The sequence below is a fragment of the Elgaria multicarinata genome, chromosome 2, assembly GCF_023053635.1.
Source record: "Elgaria multicarinata webbii isolate HBS135686 ecotype San Diego chromosome 2, rElgMul1.1.pri, whole genome shotgun sequence".
Classification (NCBI taxonomy): domain Eukaryota; kingdom Metazoa; phylum Chordata; class Lepidosauria; order Squamata; family Anguidae; genus Elgaria; species Elgaria multicarinata.
The window spans coordinates 133613835-133636779 of NC_086172.1; the positions used below are offsets into that span (position 1 = coordinate 133613835).

Consider the following 22945-nt stretch of genomic DNA (forward strand, 5'->3'; position numbering starts at 1 on the left):
AAATTATAGTACCACATTTATTCACCAGGCTTTTAATATATTTAAAGACATTATTACTGTTGTTAGTTGTTGTTTAAGCAAATGGTTTTCCATGCTGATTAACAGTAGTAGCATTTTCTGAAGAGGAATTCGTTTTTAGGACATACATCATATAACCAGTAACTCACCTGTTTGCCATTGTGGGTTACAGAAGACAGAATGGTACGCAAAGTCTTAAAACCCATAGCAATATCCAGCAAGTGAGCAGCAAAGAAGAAGTTGTTGTAGTGGCCAAGGATGGACATGGTTGTATACCAAGCTAAGTACAAGAAGGACTAAAAAAAAAAAAAAAGTTCAAAGTCAGAGAGCAACTGCTACTATACTGATTTTGCAAGATGATGATGATGATGATGATGATGATTAAAATTTATTTATAAAATTCTTTCGAACCATAGTATTCAAGTGGAATATACAGTAACAGCTACACACAAATATATAATACCTGGGCTAAAACCTTAACTATGAAGTACGTCTAATTCTCCCTGGGTAGGTTAATTCTGTAACAAGTTCTTTGCAGCTTGCAGCCCTAGAGCGCTTGAGCATTGTACCCATAATCTCTTGTTGGTTTGGCTTCTGGGATGTACTAGTAGGAGACATTTTAGCAATGGTGCTCTTCTGTGAACTGTTGTGCAAGAGTCAGCAGAAGATATTGTGGAATGTTGTGTAAGATGTGCTAGCACACATCTTAAGTTGTGCAAGAGACTGTGCAATGCCTTGTGCGAACAGAAGCACACACCTGGATTACAGTTCTCCTTTCTTGCGCAAGGATCTTGTAGTAGGTCAGAAAAAGCCCTTCCACTTGTGGAAAAGGCCTTTCACTCACAGAAGTGTACCTCTGGATATAATACATTGTATTTAAATATATTTGTTATTTTCCTTCAACATACTCAGGTTTAGTTGCTGCTACCTTGAGTGGGGTGACCCCAAGCTGATTGATATCTCAGGGATGAAACAGCATTCAAAACAAATCTAAGGGAAATTATTTGCTGAAAGTTACAATGGACTGAATATTTTAAACTTAACACAGGGGCACTTAACATAATGAGAGGGTCTCAAGGTCAAGGAAATGCACCAGACAAGATTAAAAAAACCTCCAATACAGTTGATTTTATAAACAAGAATTGAGACATGAAATCAAATATCTATTCAACAGATATAAAATATGCAACAAATTTGCATACATTGACATGGGATTATCCGTTGCAATGCATCAATCATTCATTTGTCCTTAGATTCTTCATGATTTAATATTTCTCCAGTAAAATATTGCTATCTGTAGTAATACACGTAACTGACCTACCCCTCTCTTCTAGCTCCTTCCCTACTGTGTTCAAACATGCCACATCTCCCCTATTTTCCAAAAGAAAAGTTCCTGTGACCCATTCTCACCCTCTACCTAGTGGCCAACTCACTGCTTCCCTTGGCTTTCAAACTTCAGGAACACGCTGCATCCCCTGCATCACCTCTGCTATTGCCATATTCCAATCCATCTTTCATTCTCTGCAGTTCACTTTAAAAAGTCTCACTGCCAAATCTAAAGGTCATCTACTTTTTCCTTCTCCCTTCTCCCTGACTTCTCTCCTTTGATATGGATGAGTGTTGTTTCCGCCTTGAGTCTCTCCATGCCTTAAGCTTCTGTAACTCTTTTTGAATAGTGCTACTGCTCTGCAGAATTTGTGATAGATATGAAGTCTAGATGTGGGTTTAGGAGCAAAGAAGTCTATGGTGGATCTAGGATCAGGATCAGACTCACGTGCCACAGCCCCCATTAAAGGTGTTTATAACCTTTAATGTAAAATGGCTGCTTGCACAAACCACTATGATGAAAAGGTGGACAGAACTTGTGAGTAGGACCAACTTCTTAAAGTATTTATGCAAGTAGGCCCCAGCTTACATTAAAAGTTGTATACATGGCAAGAGAGGACACATAAATGCAAGGCATGTTCCCTACTTACCCCATGCCCTGTGTGAAGCAGACATAAGAATAAGGAAGCAGAGGAATTTTTCAAGACAAGTACTGTATACTTACATTATCAGTGAAAACTACACCAAGCTTCCAGATATGGTACTTGGCATCAATAGAACTTAACCTAATAGAGTACAAAATAATTTGAAATCAAATCAATATCATAATTCATTATTTAGTTACAGAATAAGCATCCTTTCTCACATTTATTTTTTATGTTAGTTCCCCCCCCCCAGCACTGATGTGTGATAAAATATTTTAAGATTTTTGCGGAGGTGTATTGGATATATTTTGAAGAAATATATTTCAGCTCTGAACATGAACATTTTACAGCTCTGAACATTTATTTATTTTGTTACATTTATATCCTACCTATCCCCCAAGGAGGTGTACATAATTGTTCTCCTCTCCATTTTATGGTCACAGCAACCTTGTGAGGTAAATTAGACTGAGGTTCAATGAATGGCCCGAAGTCACCCTTAGGAGAGTGGGGAATTCAGTCCTGCTCTGACCACTGCACCACACCAGCTCTCATATGATTACCAGCTGAACTTCAAATGAATGTTAACATTATATGTTTGAGAAATATATTCATATACGGTATACTACTAGTAGCGATCTCAATTCTCCGAGTGCTGGTCCTTAGGTAAACTAAATGGCACCACCAAGCACAAGAGGGAGGTATTAGCAGGCTTGAGGGAACCCCAAGGTTTGTGGAAGTACAACACATCTTTAGAAAACAACAAAGGGAGGAGCTCCACAAAACCAACCCAATGAGGACTGACCATGATCATTGGACATGGAATGCTAACTGTTGTGGGGGAGAGGAAGAGAAAAATGGGGTGTGTGTGTAATGGAGTTTCCAGGAAAAGGGGCATGGATGATTGGCTGGAACACTGAAAAGAAGCACACCACAATGCAATATTTTGTTGCAGGTCCCACTTGTACCTAATGTGTGTTGCTTTATATCTTCCATAAACTGATGCCATGTGTCAAAGCGACGATGCTGAAGAAACAAGCATCCTATTTGCCATTTTCATATTATGACCTAAGGTATCACTGTCTGTTATTGGGCTACCAACAATACAACTGCTGAATTCAAGTACCTGGTATTAAATATGGAAGAAAACACAGTGATGTTCACACTCACATGCGATGTATTTGTAGGGTTAGTGCAATGGGTTAGTCTGGCTCCCTACATTCCTTGGTCTGTTTTCCCCTAATGTTTCTCAGGGCAGCTTTGGATGTTAAAGGGAAATGGCCCTGAGATGATATAGGAATGAGTCACTCACAAATGGTGTCATGTTCAAAGCAGCAACCTGGCTGGGTGTCTCCCCAATGGCAAGATGTCAAAATTCCAGATGTTGAACTAATTGGTGCATCTCTCCATAGGAGAAAAGCACAAATTGCTACTTCAGGCATTACATTGTATGCACAAAACATAGATGCACAGTGATTTTGCATCCTCTCTGGTTGCTTCTTCCTAAGAGGTGAACCCCCTCTCAATCTGCTTTATTCATTGCATTTGGAGATTAGCAATGCTTTTCCTATGGTTGAAGATAACCAGGCATGTTAGCTGATGGGATAAGGAATTTTAGATATTTGCCCTGAGACTAAAGAGTCAAAGATAAATACATTCTGGCTTCTGCCATCAGCCAGGGGACAACAGGCCACCAGGAAGGAGTGTGTGCACCCCCTGCTTTCCAGGAATAACATCAATCCAAGGGGTGATCAGCCATCAGCCTTAGAAGAAGCAGTTGCAGGGAGCTCGCTTTCCCCTCCCTGCAAGAAAGAACACGCGGCTCCAAGTGCCTACAGCCCTGAGACCACAGGAGGAAAGGAAAGAACACTCCCATCCATTGGCCAAATAGCCACCAATTGTTATTGATGCAAAAACACCAGCAAGGGAAGGTCAGCCTGGCCTGAAGTGTATTTAAATGCCCAGTTATAGCTCACTGTTGTGTGAGTGAAGCATTATGAAATGGTAGTGCTGGGCTGCCGTGATGAACTGTAATGTAGCTCAGCATTTTCGCCCAGAGTAACAGTTACCACAACTAGATGAGCAGTTCACAGAACTTACCCAAGGGGGAAATTAGTTCCTGGTCAACATCCTAAAGGTATTTTGACAACAAATAATGAAACTCTTTGCACCCACTTTATGGCAGCAACACTTTAAACAACAGTATTGCTATTCATAGTCCCTTCCTGTTAGAACTCTAACAACTGGTATCAGTAGGATGCTATGTCAGTGTGCAAACCACTCAATACTGTCTCAAGTTCATGTTTATTCAGGACAGGGCTGTCAAGCCTATTTTTATTACAGATATAAAAGTAATAAGGGCATTTCTAGTAACAGAACTCTATGCATAAGTATCTATAACTAATGAGAGTTCTTTCTCTGTTGGGTGTATTTTCAAAATGAACATTGTTTAATTGTTTTACATCACTTTGAGCATACTGGTGATGGAAACAGAAAAACAAATCAAACTAATAAATAAATAAATAAATAAATAAATAAGCAAAATAATGGTTTTAAAAAATCTAATACTGCTTTATTTGTACTCTACTGTGGATATAAATTATTCTATTTAAAAAGTAAACCATACCATGAAAGAAGAGATGCTTCCTCTAGTTCAGTATGTTCGACTGGGCTGAAATCCAGAGCATTTTTGTCCAGACCTAAGAGTTCTGCAATACGTTCTGCTCCATATAAATCACCATACTTGTTGATTACCTTCAAGGGGAAAGATATGAGGTATCATCAACTTTGATATCGCCAATAGTTGTCAGAGTTTTAAAAATCTGAGCATTCCAGAGTTGTTACTCCTAAAACAATGACAGCTCAGATGGGGAAAAATGGCATTCAAAAATGGAAGAAGCATAAAAAGCCATTATCTGAAAGCATCTCTATAATTTAAAGTAATTTAAGATGGCATGTTTTTTCTCTCTTTTAGATAGATGTGCATCCTTAAGGCAGCAATGGCTGCTAATAAGACCTGTACATATGATAGACAGCAAAAATGTGTACAGCCTAGCAATGAAGCTGAAGTGTTCTGCCCCTCTCTGCTTGTACATCATATAGGCCATAGCTGATTGTTCCCAATATGAGTTGCTATGATTCAGTGTTTCACCAAACAAAATTCAAAAGGGTGCCCTTCTCTCTAAGGTGGCAGCTTATGGACGGAGGAAAGATGCTGCATTGCAGAGACAGAGATGCTGTGCAGGTAGGAAGTAAGACTGCTGCTGACTGAGAATGTAAATAGTGAAGGTCAGGGCATAATCCTAGGCATGGGGCCTTCTTAACTCCAAAAGCCTTCAACACCAAACTCACTGCCCCCTGCTCCACAAATACTAGCATATGCTACAGAGGGAGCAATCGTATGCCCCTAGACTTCATCTGAGACGATTTCAGCAGGGTGATTTAGAGATATGTGCCACGACACAGGCTCTGAACACCAAGCCTGGCCGCGGCTACTCCCTGCTCAAGCCAAGCACCACCGCTTGATACACTTGAGGCAAGGGATAAAAACCACCTTCCTCCAAACTATGTGGAGAAAGGGGTTTAAATGGAAAAGGATTTCAATATATAAAATAAAGCACTGAGTTATATGTGTTGAGGTGTTATATGTGTTCATCCAATCCTTTCACTCATTCACATACACGCTTTCCTTTCTCTCACACAATCACCCTTGAGCTTTCTTTATTATCTGTATTGATTAATATACATCAACAATGTGCACACCACACTCCAAAGACACCACTCTCTACCCTGAACCTCAGATTTCCCAGAACTTAAGTACTCTAATCACAGAGAGCACTAAAGACTCTAAGAGTACTTAAAAAGTCTCTCTCAATCCCCTCAGTCATTCCCTTATATATCACTCCTCCCTCTCCCAAGACATTCTAACTCCACCCACTCAGGCCAACATTCTAAACTCACCACAGACTTACAAACTGCAGACATACATTTGGGAACTGACTTGTGGGGTGTAACGCCACAATATGCCCCTCCCCCTTGCAGCCAGCATGAGAAGAACTGTGGCAGCTAGACCTCTGACATCAGAAAAGCAACCTCAGAGCAGGGGAAAGGGGATGTTTTGGTGGACGGGGTGGGTGGGAGGAAACTGGGACATTGATACTTACCAAGGAGGTTTGTTCTGGGTTGGTGTGTGGAAGGGGTCCTGCAAAGGGTTATCTCCCTCCTATCGCCAAGGAAAAGCAGGGACCACCATGACTAATACATTTAAATATTCTACTGGTCCCAGGCTCCTTCTTGCCAGTTCCATTCATGGCTATAGCTCAGAAGAAAACTAGGTCTATCTCCTAGTTGGAGTAAATGTTAGATACTCAGAGGAACAGAAATACACAGTGATTTCCCAGAAGAAAGAGGTCTGACCAGTGGATGAATGGTGACTAGTTAAGACGTTCAGTAAATGTAAGGGGTGCGGTTGGGATGCCTTCTGTACACCAACCCAGAAGGAACTTTCTTGGTAAGTATCAGTGTCCCATTCTCCAGGTTAGTGTGAGGAAGGCATTCCACAAAGGGATATGCTAAATCTATCTTCCAATTAGGGTGGGAGCATAATTTACAATAAACTTATCTATTATGGTTTAAGTACCTGCTGAAGAACTCTCTTTCCAAAGGAAGCATCCGCAAAGACAGATGTACTGATTTTATAATGTCTTGTGAAAGAATTTGGATTTGCCCAGGTTGCAGACCTGTGGATTTCTGCTAAGAGTGCATAGTGCTTAAGGCCACGAAGTGGCTGCTGACCTGATTGAGTGAGCTGTAACCCTTAAAGGTTTAGGAAGGTGTGAAGCCTCATATGCTGAGCAAATGCATGCTTTTAACCATGTAGCCAAGATGAACCTAGATACTTTCTTACCCATGGCTATAGAATGGAAGGATATAAACAGTGAATCTGTCTGAAAAACTGTGTTTTATATACATTTTTGACAAATGGAGAAATCTTTTTAAGTGAGGATGTGAGCTTAGTGGCGGTCATCCCAATTTGAAGAGTACCAATGATATGGCTGATGTTTTTCTGTGTAATAGGTCCAGAGTTAGTGGGTTAAATTGTTTCTGGATTTCTTTGAAGATTGCCAAGTGCAGGCTCCATTCCCCTGGATCTATCTATTGTTGACTCAGGAAATCCAGAGTGTGATTCAGTATTTCCTTTATGTGTTGTGCTGTGATAGAGGCAAAGTTCTGCTAGGCCCAAAGTAGCATGAGCTGGGCTTCTAGATGAAGAGAACATGAATTGGAACCTCTTTGATTATAATGTTCACCACGGCTGTGGTTTTGTCTGTCCATATAAGAACGTGGGACTGTTGTAGTTGATGAGAGAAATGTTTCAGGACCAGATATATTGTTCTCAGTTCTAGCCAGTTGATGCTGTGCCTTTTTTCCAATGTACGCCATTTTTGCCCTGAGTCACTTGGATGTTGCAGCCTTCAAGGCTGGCATCTGTTGTCAGCATGATTCTGGTTGGTTCCTGGAAAGGGGTGCCCTTCTGTAGGTTCTGAGGAGATCGTAACCAGCAGAGGGAAGTTTTGACATGGCAAGGCGGATGTACTGAGTAGTTGTCCTTTTTTGCAATCTGGGCTTGGAAGTTGGAATAATTGCAATGGGCAAGAATGCAAGCTGGCCCATGGGATGATAACTAGGCACAATATCATTAGGCCTAGTAGGATCCTGCTTCCATTAGACCTGTTTTTTTTTAACTTGGAGGTTCTTTGATAGGGTTTGGAGCTTGAGAATTCTTTCCAGGGAAAGGAATAGGTATTAGTTCTCCTAGGTGTAGAAGAGACTGAATGGGAGTCAGGACTTCTTTTTGTTTATTACATATCTGTGACTTTTGAGGCAGTTGATGGTCAGGTTCAGGGCCTGTAATGCTTTGTGACTGGAGGGGGGGTCTGAGAAGTAGGTTGTCCAGATGGAAGTAGATGTGTACTCCTTTGAGCTGAAGATGAGCTACCAGGAACACCAAGTACTTGGTAAAAACCCTGGGAGTTGAGCATAGGCCAAATGGCATTGTTTTATACTGAAAATAGTGGTTTTGATACCCAAAGCAAAGAAAACTTCTGTGATGAGGTGCTATTGGCCTCCGTCAGGTCAACTGATATCAGGAACCCTTCTTTGTGAAAGGCTTTCTGATGGTTTGCAGTGTTTCCATTAGAAATTGCCTGTACCTGACAAATGTGTTGAGACGTTTTAGGTCACTGTATATCTCCATCCTCCAGGAGAAGAGAGAAACATATATTTTTAAAAGGGGAAGGAATTGCTGAGGAAATTAAGATTTTAAGAGTTAAGTAAGATGAAAATTTAAAAGAGAGTTTCAAGACAGTAGATGTTTTGAGTAGGAGGAGACTAAAGTTAGCTCTGTCCTGAGTGAAAAAACAGAGACAAACGAGCAAGGAGGAATCTGGGACCAATAGACTGCTCAAAAGTTGTAGTTATATGATCCCTGCTTTTCCTGGGCGATAGGAAGGAGATAACCCATTGTGAGATGCCTTCTTCACACCATCCTGGAGAATGGAGAGGCCAGGATACAAGCTATCCTGAGGCCTCTCCAGTCTCCTTTCCTCTTCTGAAATGCCCCATCTAGATGGGGAAAAAACTGTCTAGCAAAAATGCAGGGTGGAGGACATAGAGATAAAGATCATCTACACTGCTCCTCCCACCCCCTGCATTGGATGATGTCCTGTTACATGTCCTGAGGCTGTAGCAGGTGAGTGGAATATAAACCAAATAAGTAAATAAAATGGAGGGAGACCTAACCATGGTCTTCAGATGGGTCAGGCTTGAGGACTCTCCACTAGGTATGGCTTTGGTATCCTAAGGAGAATCTTCAAAAGAGCTGATCTTGTTGCCAGCTGAAAGGAGGATGCTCCCTGCCTGGAATGACTCCTTACAACGACTAGCCTAGCTATGCTCCTTTTTGCAGCCTGGTTTTCTTCTCCAGGTTAGAGAGCTGGCCTCTCTCCCTGCCTGGGATGCTTGCGCCCCCTTGTCCAAAACTCCAGAAGGAATGCTCCTCTCTCTGGCCACCTCTGGTTCTCTCCTCTAAAGAGCATACTGCAGATATGTAGTATAAATTACCTCACCACGGTCATACACTCTCAGGAAAACCAACACTGAATCCTGCTGCTAGCTGGAGCGGTGTGAAAGACATGTTGCTTTGAAGCAGGCAGGACTGGAAGTGAGTCAAGTGTTTCCCGCTGAAGGCAACCAAGCACAAAGTCATTTGCATATCCTGAACTATGAAGCAAGTGGAAGGAGGAACCAATTCATGGATAAATATCACCACAGAGGTCAGGGAAGGGCTCCTCTACAAACTGCCCTTTTGGGCTTAGCAGTTGCTAAGGTTCTGCAATAAAACTGGCCTCATACTATATATATTGACAAGTGTTTAAAGAACTTACCTTTCGTTTTACAAACTTGTCCCAGTAATTATTTGGGAAAGATCTGCATAGAGAAATAAGAATCAAAATTAATTAGGCAAAATCCATAAAAAGTACATTACATCAGATGATGATGATGATGATGATGATTATAGTTTGCACTGGGCAGATATTACAGGATCTGTTAGCAGAATTTTATATCATGTAAATGGAATAAATCTCTATAGCTCTGAAGAAATAATAATTCACATAACAGTGGTTGCCCCATCATTCGTAAAGTGCCATCTAGTAAGAGATACTATTGTTTTTTAAATCCATAATTAAATAGTATAATGTGTACTTTAAAATTATTCTCTTTAGTATTTAATTAGTTTACAAATTTTGTACTGGTCCTGCAAGGTGTGAGGGAAAATAAACAGCCTCCTTTCTGCAACATATTTATTAACCTTTTAAAGCACTAATTTTATTACACTTGTCTGGATTTTACTTCTATCGCAGGTCCATTAGCAAGTGGAGAAAATGTATTTTGTGAGAAAATGTTACAACTAAGTGGATCAAAAATGCAGGTTGCTTACCTGTAACTGTAGTTCTTCGAGTGGTCATCTATGCATTCACACATATGGGCTTTGCGCCTGCGCAGAGACCAGACCGGAACCTTCTATAGCTGAGTGGAACGTTTTTGGCGGGAACCCCTCCCCCACGCTACTGCGCATGTCCATGGGGTTCCCGCCCTTCCCTCAGTTTACAGGAGTCCGACATTGTGCCCCCATAAACCTGAGTGTAATTTTAATAAAGTACATTCCACACATAACTGTGTCATTTGTAAGTTTCACACCACCAAGTGGGGATGGTGGGTGGGTTGTGTGAATGCATAGATGACCACTCGAAGAACTACAGTTACAGGTAAGCAACCTGCATTTCTTCTTCGTGGTCTCTATGCATCACACATATGGGCGAGTAGCAAGCTGACATACCTTTGGAGGTGGGTTGGTGCATCATCTGAAGATCTCGGAGAGCACTGTCCTCCCAAACGAGCAGTCCTGCCTCGCACGGGTGTCCAAACTGTAGTGCTTGACAAACGTGGATGGAGTGGACCACGTTGCAGCTCTACAGACTTCAGTCAGTGGAACACCTCTGGTGAAGGCCACCGAAGTTGAAACAGCTCTGGTGGAATGAGCTGTCACAGGTTTCACTAACTCTATTTTAGAAATAGAGTAGGCCAATTCAATTGCCTCCACTATCCAACGTGACAGTCGTTGGCAGGAGACAGGGAGTCCCTTAGAAGGCTCCCCATAACAAATAAACAACTGTTTTGTCTTTCTAAAATTGTCCGTTCTGTCCTTGTAAAAAGCAAGAGCCCTTCTTACATCGAGAGTATGCAAGGAAGACTCAAGAGGTGTAGATGGATTAGGAAAGAAAGCAGGCAAAGTAATGTGCTGGGACAGATGAAAAGTTGACACTACCTTAGGTAGGAAGGCTGGGTCCGTGCGTAGCACAACCTTGTCCTTATGAAAAATAGTATACGGGACATCTATCCTAAGAGCTTTAAGCTCACTTGCACGTCTTGCCGATGTGATGGCTACTAAAAAGACAGTCTTTAAAGTAAGCAGCCTAAGGTCTGTCGAAGCCATGGGCTCGAAGGGCTTGCGTGTCAATGCTTGCAGCACAACTGACAGGCTCCAAGGCGGCACGATAGTCTTCACAGTCGGTATCGTGTTCTTCAGACCTTTCAGAAATTTCTTGGTTGTTGGATGGGTAAAAGGTGTAAAACCATCCACACCCCGATGAAAAGATGTAATCGCAGCAAGGTGAACCCTGATGGATGCGAGCTTAAGTCCCTGCTGGAAAAGTGTCAATAAATAATTGAGGATGAAGGATAAGTGGCAAGATTCTGGTATTTTGTCCTTTTCCGATGCAAAATTCTGAAATCTCTGCCACTTTGCTGCATAAGATTTTCTTGTGGAAGGCTTTAGTGCTGCCAATATAATGTGGTCCACAGTCAAAACTCTGGTTCCAGAGGAGGAGTGGTTGCTATCCTCCATGCAGTCATCTTGAGGGTCGACAGATCTGAGTGTCGAACCCTGCCCTGATGTCGAGACAGGAGCTTCGGTATCGACGGAAGCCTGATGTAATCCCCTCTCGATAACCGAAGAGCGTGGGAGAACCACGTCTGTCGAGGCCACCACGGCGTGATCAGGATGCAATCGGAGTTGTCCATCTGGATCTTGGCTATCACTCTTGTCAAAAGTGGAAAGGGAGGAAACATGTACAGGAGATTTCCTCTCCAAGTCCTGGTGAAAGCGTCTCCTAGAGAGCGCTTTCCTTTTCCTGCCCTGCTGCAAAACTTGGCGCAGACTGCGTTGTCCTCGGTAGCGAAGACATCGACAACAGGGCGGCCCCAGTACCGAAAAAGGCTTTCCCGCACTTCGACGTCGAGCTCCCACTCGTGGTCGACATGGAAGGATCTGCTGAGAGAGTCCGCAATGACGTTTTCCTTGCCGGCTACATGGATCGCAGTCAGGTAAGTCCTTCTCTTTATGCACCAGTTCCATATCCTGAGTGCAGAACGGTTCAGAGGGTGTGATCTTGTTCCACCCTGCCTGTTGATGTATGCCACTACAGTAGTATTGTCTGTCGCGATCAAGACATTCTTGCCCTTGATCATCTGTGCAAATGCTTTTACTGCATTTTCTACTGCCAGGAGTTCGAGATGGTTGATGTGATGCTCCCTCTGTGATCGAGACCAACGACCCTGAGAGGTTAAGGAGCTGCAATGGGCTCCCCATCCTTCTAAGGATGCATCCGTCGTGATCGTTACCGAAGGCGCCTGTTGTTGGAATGGACCGCCTTCGAGAAGAGTCGACATCGAGAACCACCATTTCAGCGATGCCCTGACTTGCTTCGGTAACGAAAGGTAAGTTCGTCGAGCATTGAGCCTGAGATCGAAAGTTCTTAAAAACCAGGCCTGCAATACCCTCATTCTGAGTCTTGCAAACCTGATGATTGCCGTAGTGGCTGCCATCAGGCCTAATAGTCTCTGGACTGTCCAAGCCGATACTTTCCGCCGGCTCTCGATGTCGATGGCTAACTGCTGCAAGGTGTTTGCCCTGGTTGAAGGTAAGTATGCTCTCCCGTCTCGAGAGGATAGGGTTACCCCTATGAAGTCCAATCTCTGCTGTGGAGTCAAAATGGACTTTTCGTGGTTGACCCACAGCCCCAACGAGTCCAACAGGTTGAGGGTGGTTAGTATATCCGACTGGAGCGCCTCGCTGCTGTCCGCTACGAGAAGCCAATCGTCCAGGTACGGATAAACATAAATGCCTTTCTGCCTTAGGTGGGCGCATACCACCGCCATGACCTTCGTGAAGACCCTCGGTGCCGTGGCCAACCCGAACGGAAGAACGGTGAACTGGTACTGGGATGCACCGATCGAAAACCGCAGGTAAGCTTGATGCGACTTCCTGATGGAGATATGGAAGTACGCATCCTTCAGATCCACCACTGCGAACCAAACTCCTTTTTGTAGAAGCTGCAAAATTGAAGTAACCGTTGTCATACGGAACTTCTTCGGGGTGATGAACTTGTTCAGTTGTCTTAAGTCCATGATCGGTCGAAGACCTCCATCTTTCTTCGGGACCGTGAAGTAACGGGAGAAAAAACCTTGGTTGATTTCCTCTGTAGGTACGGGAGAGATGGCTCCTTTCGATAGCAAGGTCTGTACCTCGAGTAGCAGAGGAGGGGATGGAGTCGTTACTTTCACGCCGGAAAAAGGAGGAAGGGCATCGAGCTCGATGGCATAGCCCGAGTTGATGATAGTGAGCACCCAGGAGTCTGATGTTATCGACTCCCATTGATGGTAATGGGGTGCTAGGCGGTTCGCAAAAGGGAGTGGATCTGGGGCCGAAGAGTCAAACCCGCTGCTTCTTAGAGAAGTCGGGCTGACGTTTTTCCTGTTGGAAACGACTCTGATAAGGCCGTTTCCTTTGAAGTTGTTGCTGCTGCTGCCTTGGTTGCTGGTATTGAGGCCGCTGCTGGTATTGTTGTTGTGGGGGAGGCCTTGTCCATCTTCTAGGTTTGTATTGTACAGGAGGGGCAGAAAAACCCATCTTTTTAGCAGTCGTACGAGCCTTATAGATGGAATCCAAGGTCTCGTCAGTTTTTGAATTAAACAACCCTTCGCCATCGAAGGGCATGCTTTCGATTCTGGCTTTTGTCTCGGTAGGGAGGTTGGCTGATCGTAGCCAGGCATGCCTCCTCAAAGAAATGGCCCCCATCATATTCTTTGAATGGCAATCGACTTGATGCCTCGCAGTTGACAATTGCTGCCTCGCAATCGCCGAAGCCTCCGTTTGGAAGACCCTCGCTAAGTCCCTTTTATCCTCTGGGAGGTAGTCACATAGTGACCCCACTTTCTCCCAGAGGAAGAGCTGGTACCGTGCCATTGTTGCTTCGTACGTTGAAGCTTTGATACCGAGGGAGGATGCCGCGTAGATCTTTCTGCCTGCCAAATCCAACTTCCTACCCTCCTTGTCAACGGGAGCAGCATGAGCTCTTTGAGAATGACCCTGGGCTGATTCAACCACGATGGAATTCGGTTTTGGGTGCTTAATTAAAAATCCAGCATCCCGTTCTTGAATCCTATAAAGAGATTCTAATCTCTTTGAAGCTGGTTGTGTTACCGATGGTGTCTCCCATGCGAGTTGTGCTGTCTGTTTGAGTGCCGGTGGAAAAGGGATTGCAATTGACAGACTAGTCTTTGTTTGAAAGACATCGTAGATGGGATCGACCTCCGGTTCAACCGCTTGTTCCAGGTCTAAGCCGAGTGCACGGGCCATCCTTAACATATGGTCCGAAAACCTCACCATATCATCCGAAGGTGATGAGGGGTCCTCTCCATGTACGTCATCATTAGGTGACGGTACCGATGCTGCTACAGTGTGTATTGAGTCCGAATCAGATGGGTAGTCACCCTCTGGGGATGATACGGTAACCAGTTGCATAGGATCCTGCTCCGTCGGTACCGTGGCAGCTGCAGCAGCTGGTGTCGAAGGGTGGCTTCGACGTCGAGATGGAGATTGATATGCTGATGGAGGCCGTAGCGGCAATTGGCAGACCCTAGTGGTAGGAGGAGGTTGAGGAAAACATTCCTCCTGCGGATAATGATAGGCTTGATCTGTATCATAGTATCTTTGGGTCCGGTATCGATCCCAATCATAGAAACTCTGCCTGTCTTGGGGCTCAGAATATCGGGAGACTCTGTCCCAATCACGCCTCGGTGTTCGTCTAGGCGACACCTGCAGAGGGATTACATTCTGGGATGTTTGAGGTCTTGTAGGCTCCCGAGCCGAAGCTGCTGATGCGGAGTCTCGTAACTCACCCTCTGATAGACTAGGAGGGTGTGTCGGTACCGTCTTCCTCGGTATCGACTGAGGTCTCGGGGTCGAGACATGCCTCGATACCGTAACAGCGGTAGGAGGAGTTGTTTGCCCTCGAGGGGGCTCAGATAGTCTGGGAGAGCCATGAGAGGTTTTCTCCGCAGATTTCTTCTTCTTTTTCTTTTTCTTTTCCATTTCAATGGAAGATTTTGGCGTTCTGGCCTTTTTAGCAATCTTTTTGGCTGCAGAACTTGCCAAAGACCGGCCAGGCGTCAGGGGTATCTGTGCCCTATCAATTGCTCTGGCTTGCACATTCGTCCCTGTGCTTCGGTCAGAAACGGACTTATCAGTTGCCGTTTTATCCATTGGAGCTTCTGTAGCTCTGAGGGCTTTCTCCCAAAGTATCGAGCGAAGGCGGTCTGCCCTGTTCTTTCTGGTCTGCTTCGTAAAGGACATGCAATGGTGGCACGCCTGTACAATATGGCCTTCGCCCAAACAAAGGACACAGAGGGAGTGTCCGTCTGTAGGAGGTAGTTTGGCTCCGCACTTGACACACTTGCGGAACGGGGCCTTTACTGCCATGCGGCAGTCGCGACCGTAGTCGCTAAGATAAACTATCTACAAGAATATAATAATTTTTTTTTTTTTTTTTTTATAGATGAAAAGAGAAAAAGGGCGAAAAAGAAGAAAGTTGAAGAAAGCTGAAGAAAAAGGTAAGTAGAAAATATTTTTAAACAGATTTAAGCAGAGAAACGCTAGAGGTTCAGTCTTTTGGTCTAGGCACGATGGCGGACGACGAAGAACTGAGGGAAGGGCGGGAACCCCATGGACATGCGCAGTAGCGTGGGGGAGGGGTTCCCGCCAAAAACGTTCCACTCAGCTATAGAAGGTTCCGGTCTGGTCTCTGCGCAGGCGCAAAGCCCATATGTGTGATGCATAGAGACCACGAAGAAGAACTATTCTTTCTTCATTTCAGTTAAGTTTGGATTTTTCAATACACAATCCTAATAGGTTATCAGACTCTCCCAAAATTTTAGGCAACACAATATATGTGATTATGTGAGCGGCCAACAGTGCATCATCCAGTGGTACTCCGCTAATCCTTCACTAATCAAAATAGTGCTAAGCTGGTATTAACATGTCTGCCAAACTTTGGTAATTGGCAATACATATATCACAGAATCATAGAGTTGGGAGGGGCCTACAAGGCCATCAAGTCCAACCTCCTCCTCAATGCAGGAATCTACCTTAAAGCATCCCTGACAGATGGCTGTCCAACTGTCTCTTCAATGCCTCCAGTGTGGGAGAGCCCACAATCTTCCTAAGTAATTGGTTCCATTGTCGTACTGCTCTTACAAGTCAGGAAGTTTTTCCTGATGTCCAGCCAGAATCTGGCTTCCTGTAACTTGAGCCCATTATTCTGTGTCCTGCACTCTGGGAGGATCAAGAAGAGATCCTGGCCCTACTCTGTATGACAACCATTCAAGTATTTGAAGAGTGCTATCAAGTCTCCCCTCAGCCTTCTCTTTTTCAGGCTAAACATGCCCAGTTCTTTCAGTCTCTCCTCATAGGGCTTTGTTTCCAGACCCTTGATCATCCTCGTTACCCCACTCTGAAATCCTCTCCAGCTTGTCTGCATCCTTCTTGAAGTGTGGTGCCCAGAACTGGACACAATACTCAAGATGAGGCCTAACCAGTGCTGGATAGAGGGGAATCAGTACTTCGCGCGATTTGGAAGCTATACTTCTATTAATGCAGCCCAAAATAGCATTTGCCTTTCTTGCAGCCATATCGCACTGTTGGCTCATATTCAGCTTGCGATCTACAACAATTCCAAGATCCTTCTCGTTTGTAGTATTGTTGAGCCAAGTATCCCCCATCTTGTAACTGTTCATTTGATTACTTGTTCCTAGGTGTAGAACTTGGCATTTATCCCTATTAAATTTCATTCAGTTGTTTACAGCCCAGCACTCCAGCCTATCAAGATCACTTTGACGTTTGCTTCTGTCTTCCAGGGTATTAATTATCCCACCCAATTTTTTGTCATTTGCAAAGCTGATAAACATTCCCTGCACCTCCTCATCCAAGTCATTAACAAAAATGTTGAAGAGTAGTGGGCCCAGGACTGAGCCCTGTGGTACCCTGCTTGTTACCTCCCTTCAGTTTGAGAAGGTACCATTGATTAGCACTCTTTGAGTCCAATTCTGTAGCCAACTGTGCATCTACTATTAGTTGTTCCATCTAGCCCACTTTTAACTAGTTTGCTGATCAGAATGCCATGTGGTACTTTGTCAAAAGCGTTGCTGAAGTCAAGATATATTGACTTCAGCATTATATCTTGACTGCATTCCCACAGTCCACAAGGGAGGTTAGCTGATCAAAGAATGAGGATCAGATTAGTCTGGCAGGAATTGTTCTTGCCAAATCCATGCTGGCTTCTTGTAATCACTGCATTGTTTTGAAGGTGCTTACAGATTGACTTCTTTATAATCTGCTCCAAAATTTTCCCAGAGATTGATGTCAGACTAAGTTGGCTATAGTTCCCATGTGGTTACAGCAGCATCACTAGAGCCAGCAATATTGATGTGGGAAGTACTATCATCCCTCATACATAGTCTCCCATTGAATATGTTAGCAGAGTAGTGTGAAAAGCAGCCATGGTGAAACAGCAACCACAATGCCAAAATAAAACAGAAATGGGGTCTAATTTTGAAAACTGGAAGCAGTTGGTGTTGGGCTTCTGTAGCTAAACAGCTGCTTGATATCCAAATGTTCCTGCTTTCAAAATCACTCTGTTTAGCAGCAAACTCAGGTAGTTGAGTGCCAATGGGATTGAAGTCAAGACAAGGCTACTGAGAACCCACTGAGAAAAAACAACCAGGGGGCGGGACTGGTGGAACCTTATAGAGGAGCACTTGTGTTAGATACACTACAATGTTTTGTTACAGGTTCTACTTACAAAAGGGTATGCATTTCAATGAAAATAGTGTTAATTGTACTTTTGCTAGTTTAAGTTAATTTAAAAACACATCAAAACTCCTTCCCCCTGCAGATCTAAACTAAGGTAAGAGGTGTGAAGGGCTGGGGGTGGGGACAAGAGGTCTGCTAAATACAGATACTTGAGAGTAGAACATATGCACTGTGAAGCATGAGCTCTTGAATTAACTTCACAGGTCCAATCCAGCTGGCATAAGGAGCCAACTGAGAAGCTTCCATTGGCAACCACAATAGCAGACTTCGGCTTAAGTAAATTTAAGTTTTTCCCCAATGCAAGGGCTTTTGATTTTATTAAACTGGCACCAGCTTGACACACTTGATTAGCTAGTCTATGAATCTAATACATCAGGGATAAATTGGATTTATTTCGTTTTATATCTGGCCCATTTGTCAGCATACAGTCTCAGCTTTTCTCAGCCTAGTGCTCTCCAATTTTTGTGGACTAAAACTCCCACCATTCCTGACCATTGGCCATGCTGTCTGCGGCTAATGCGAGTAGAAGTTTAAAACATCTGCAAGGCATCAGATTGAGGCAGCCTGGTTGAAACAGTTATTCATGCAATCTGGGACAGTAAGCAGGCACACTTGGGGGAGATCTACACTAAGCTGGATATACCGCTTATAAACTTTTTTATTGTGTATTGAGTCTTATCTCGCCACATTGACGCTTGTCTTGTAACGTATCGCTTACCCTTTCTGTCGTTCTATTTTCTGATCTTATCCATACAAGTCGTTGTATTTTCTCTTATGTGGCCGACTGCATCATAAGAAACCTTCCTTTTTTTCCATATGCTTTTCCTTAGCCAATCACCTTCCTCGGGGCGTGTTTCCGCCCAAGCCGTTTTTCCTCTTTCTTGCCTCATGTTCCTCTTTGCAGCCACAACCTCCCTCCCCCTTCCATGATCTGCATGTGAATGGGCATTGTTCTATATGTGTTTACTCAGAAGTAAGAGTCTCTCTGTTCAATGGGCTTTCCTCAAAGGTAAGCCAGCATGTGATGTTAGCAGTTGAAATCAATGGGATTTACTTTTGAGTAAAGTAAATCCCCTAACCCTGCCTGGAGGCTCCCTCCCTCCCTCCATGGCTCCTGCTTAGGAAAAGCTCCCAAGTGTGGAAAGAGGGGAAATCTTTCCACCACCACCCTTCACCAGTTCTCTCGGAGGAGGGACAAAGGAAGAAAAGAGGAAGTGGGAGGAACAATAAGCAGATGGGAATTGAAAAAACACACACGTTACAACATACATTGTGTGGCCCAGAGTGCTGCATTCCTACCAGAGAGGAAAACGGTAAGAAATGTCTTAATACTCACATGTGCCCAGCGACGTTTTAAATCGGTATAACATATTACGTTTACTGACTGACAAAACGACGTTATGTATACCAGTGTAGATCTCCCCCTGGTGATTAGGGGCTGGATCCAGATTTCGGCATGCGCAATTAGACTGGCTGAAGTGGACTTTCCTGCCCATTCTTGCCATGGGAGTTTCCCCAACCCCCTGAAAATATTACACAGAAGGACAAGGGTTCCTGCTAAATGCGGTTAGGTGTGGTGCAGTGGGAGGGGGGTCCCAAAAATTGAGTGAAGGCACATTTCATGAGCAGAGCCCTTCTGCCAACAGAAGACAGATCCTGGGTCTGTGCACCCTGGGAAAGCAGTTTCTCCCATCTTCCCATGAGGCAGACCTGGCATTGGAAGAAACTCACAGAAGCAGTGACGATTTAAAGTACAAAGATCTGTAATGTTTAATATACATTGAAGAATCAAAGGAAAATGAGACTAAGAAACAAAGATGGACCCAACACATCTATTAAAAAGTTGTACAGGATACAGGAAGATTGGGGTAGATTTCCTGCTTAAGGATAGTTTACACTGAAAACTAACTATTAATCATTCCATTATCCTTTCCCCAGAAAGATAGTCATATCTTGAGAATATTGATGATTATCATATTTTTTTCTAGGTGGGCAAAAGCAGAATCCCACGCCTTCTCTTCCAGCTTCCTGTTCAGCTATTACAGACACCCCATGTAATATCTATTCCCGAAAGATCTGGGGCATGTCTACACCCAAGGGTGTAGAGGGACTGAGGGGGGAGGATTGTGGACTTACTTGCTTCCGCAATCCTCCCCCAGCATCTAGAGGGCCGCGTGACATCCCAGAAAGGAAGAGGGATGTTGCGGCTGCCCTTTTTTCTTTTCTTTTTTTGAAGAGGAGCTACATGTGTGCAGCGAAACACTAATTAAAAAAATCAAAACCCGCCAAACTCCATCCAACGCCCCCCCATCCCAGGGATGGTGAAATTGCTGCACACACACACACACACACACACACACACGAGCACAGAACTTTCCTGTGCAGCTCTGTGCCCGTCCCTGCTATTCACGAGGAAGAAGGGATGACCCAGGAGCGGCGGCCCCACTGCCCATGCTCCTCGAGATGGCCCCAGGACCGCAGAAATATCGGGAAATCCACAGTCCCTGATATCCCAGGGAAAGTTGCTGGTCTTCCCGGGTTACCCCCAGGATCCCGTGTGTCATATGGACACACAGGGACAACCTGGAGACAACCCCAGGATATCTGGCAGGTGTAGACATGCCCCTATTGGCACAGAAATCACAAGAGTTGTAATTATGGCAATGGCCGTGCCTTTAGTGAAGATACAAACATATAAAACTGCCTTATCCATTTTTCAGCATTCCGGCTTGCGCGGAGAGCCTCCATGGTTACAGCAGGCTTTCTCTTCAGAAAGCCCCTCTGCATGAGTAGAGGGAGACAAATGCAACAACGTAGAAGGGCGGGGTTTGTCAAAAGTTTGCTCTATTCAGGTACAGAATGCCTGAACAGCACTATATATTTATGATGGGGAAAGTAACAAAAAAAACTATTATTTTGGATAGACCATCAAGGAAAGATTAGTGAAGACCTACTGGAATACCTCAGTGCAAAATACTCACGAAGTGTTTATGACCAGACGATCCCATTGTCCTTTAATGTCATCTTCAGAAGGCTGTTCGGTAATGTACAGACCGTCAAATTCCAGTTTCCTTGCAATGTCCTTTTCCCGCTTGAATACAACCAGGGGAACCTTTTGGAAAAAATATATATAGGTTTTTTTTTTAATTGTTTAATATCTCCACGTTAAGCTAAATGTTTTCAATTGTCTTGGAAATAGTTCCAAATATAACATTTTGCAGTATTTTTTGAAACAATGCTGAAATTACACTGACTATATGTGATAGATATACAAGACTCTTGAGAGTTAAGATTGTGTAACTATTATATGCTACTTGATTTGGACAATTTGTACTGTGGGAAACAACAACATCTTTAATAATGGAAGAACTCTTCTCCTGGGTAAATTAAACTGGGTAATGAAATCCCATCCCATCTGCATATCTTAATAAAGGCTCCTGGCACATAGGTTATATAAATGTCCTGATCTGTCCTTGCTCCACCCACCAAGGCTAGCCATTGCCTCCTCCCAGGCAGGAAGGTGTATAAATGACTTTCTTAGCAAGGTCTACCTTAGTTCTAGTGTGTTATGTGTTTGCAGTCTTCCTCTTGATACTTACTTGGTTCCATTAGAATACCTAAGATCCAGACTAAGATTACGCCTCTGCAACGCTGGTGAGATTGAGACTACTTTTCACGCGTTGTTCTGCTGTGGTTTCTTATAAAGGGCTAGGGAACCATTGTTGCCTCCTCTTTTAGTGTTATTTCCCGGAAACTCTGATGGACCTCTGCTTGCTTTTTGTTTGGATAACTCTAATGCCAAGGTAACATTAGGAGGTGCTATATTTTTGAACATTTCTATTGACATCAGATCTCTAATGATGGCAAACTAAGCTGTACTTTTGTTTTTTGTCAGTTGTCTAATAAATATGACGATGACTCCTAGCTTGTTTTCTGGGTCATCCTTGGATCCTGATTGCTGTTTAGTCCTGGTTTCCAGTTCCTGACTCTCTCTATGCTGTTGCCCACAGCCCAGCCCTGACAAATAGTCAGTATATAGAGCTGAAAACAATATTTATCAAATTTATATCCCAGCTATCTGTACAGGGTTGCCAAGACAACTAGCAACACAAATCCACATAACAAAGCAATAATATAAAATATATTGAAGTACATGAAATTAAAACAAGATCTGATAAAAAGCAACCCATAGAATCAATAAAACAATGACCAGCAAAAACGTACTGGACGTAAGCTGTAGACAAATCAGATTTTTATTACTGGGTAATTTAGGGTGAAAATAAAATTACTAACCTTTAAACAATAGTATCCAATAACACATACAAAAGAAATGATTGTATGAATAACAGCTAGAGCTCTGAGTGTTGGTGCCATGTAACCTGTACTTTCTTGTAATACAAAGAACACAACTCCTCCTTCATCCTCATCCTCATCTAAAGAATGCCATAAATCAGAATCTTCTTCCATTTCTTCAAACGGCTCTTCTGTCACCTGAAATTGATATAAATGCACACACAGTTTGTGTATACAGATGTTTTAAATACAAATTATGAAAAGAGCCACATGGAGGCATTTTTCCAACATTTTGTACATAACTGTACAAAATGTTACTAACATGTTTTCATAACTGAATTTACATATGAGAGAAAGATTATCCTACTGAAAAAAACACCTGTTCTCTTGCAGATGAAACAAAGAAGCAATTCAACCTCCAATACTTGGCACTCCTCACAGACTCAGGCTCCTGGATTATACTTCTTGGACTCATGTAAGCATGATGCAGGTGGGACACATGTTTGCTTGCACATATCCTCATTTTTAAATTTTGTATACTTTTTAAAGGTTTACTGTTTTAAACTTTTTGTAAACCGCCCAGAGAGCTTCGGCTATGGGGCAGTATATAAATGCAATAAATAAATAAATAAATTCAACTAGTATGGACATGGATGTGAAAGCTTTTGCATAGCCCTTGCTAAATCAGGAAAATGTGTTTAGGATTGTGGTATTATTTATTGGGGTGGGAGGGGAGAGTTGGAATCTAAGTTCCGTATCTCAGAATGGTAACCGAGACAAATATTCATTATGGCTTGATGGAAGTATTTATTTTGCAAATGTGGTATGCTGAACCTTGCAATATTATGCTGGTGTTGTGCAATGGCTAAGAGACTGAGCTATGAATCAGTTCAAATTT

At 43.4% G+C, this 22945-nt stretch overlaps 1 protein-coding gene across 1 annotated transcript in view; it reads right to left on the reverse strand.

The window, feature by feature from the left end:
• Positions 1–22945, reverse strand: part of RYR3 (ryanodine receptor 3) — a 401651-nt gene that overhangs the window by 23321 nt on the left and 355385 nt on the right. The window contains exons 93-98 of the mRNA XM_063117743.1: positions 22048–22245; positions 20736–20866; positions 9431–9473; positions 4612–4739; positions 2069–2129; positions 168–314 (exon numbers count right to left, since the gene is read on the reverse strand). Of these exons, the coding sequence (XP_062973813.1) occupies positions 168–314; positions 2069–2129; positions 4612–4739; positions 9431–9473; positions 20736–20866; positions 22048–22245 (708 nt within the window). The remainder of the gene's footprint in view (positions 1–167; positions 315–2068; positions 2130–4611; positions 4740–9430; positions 9474–20735; positions 20867–22047; positions 22246–22945) is intronic.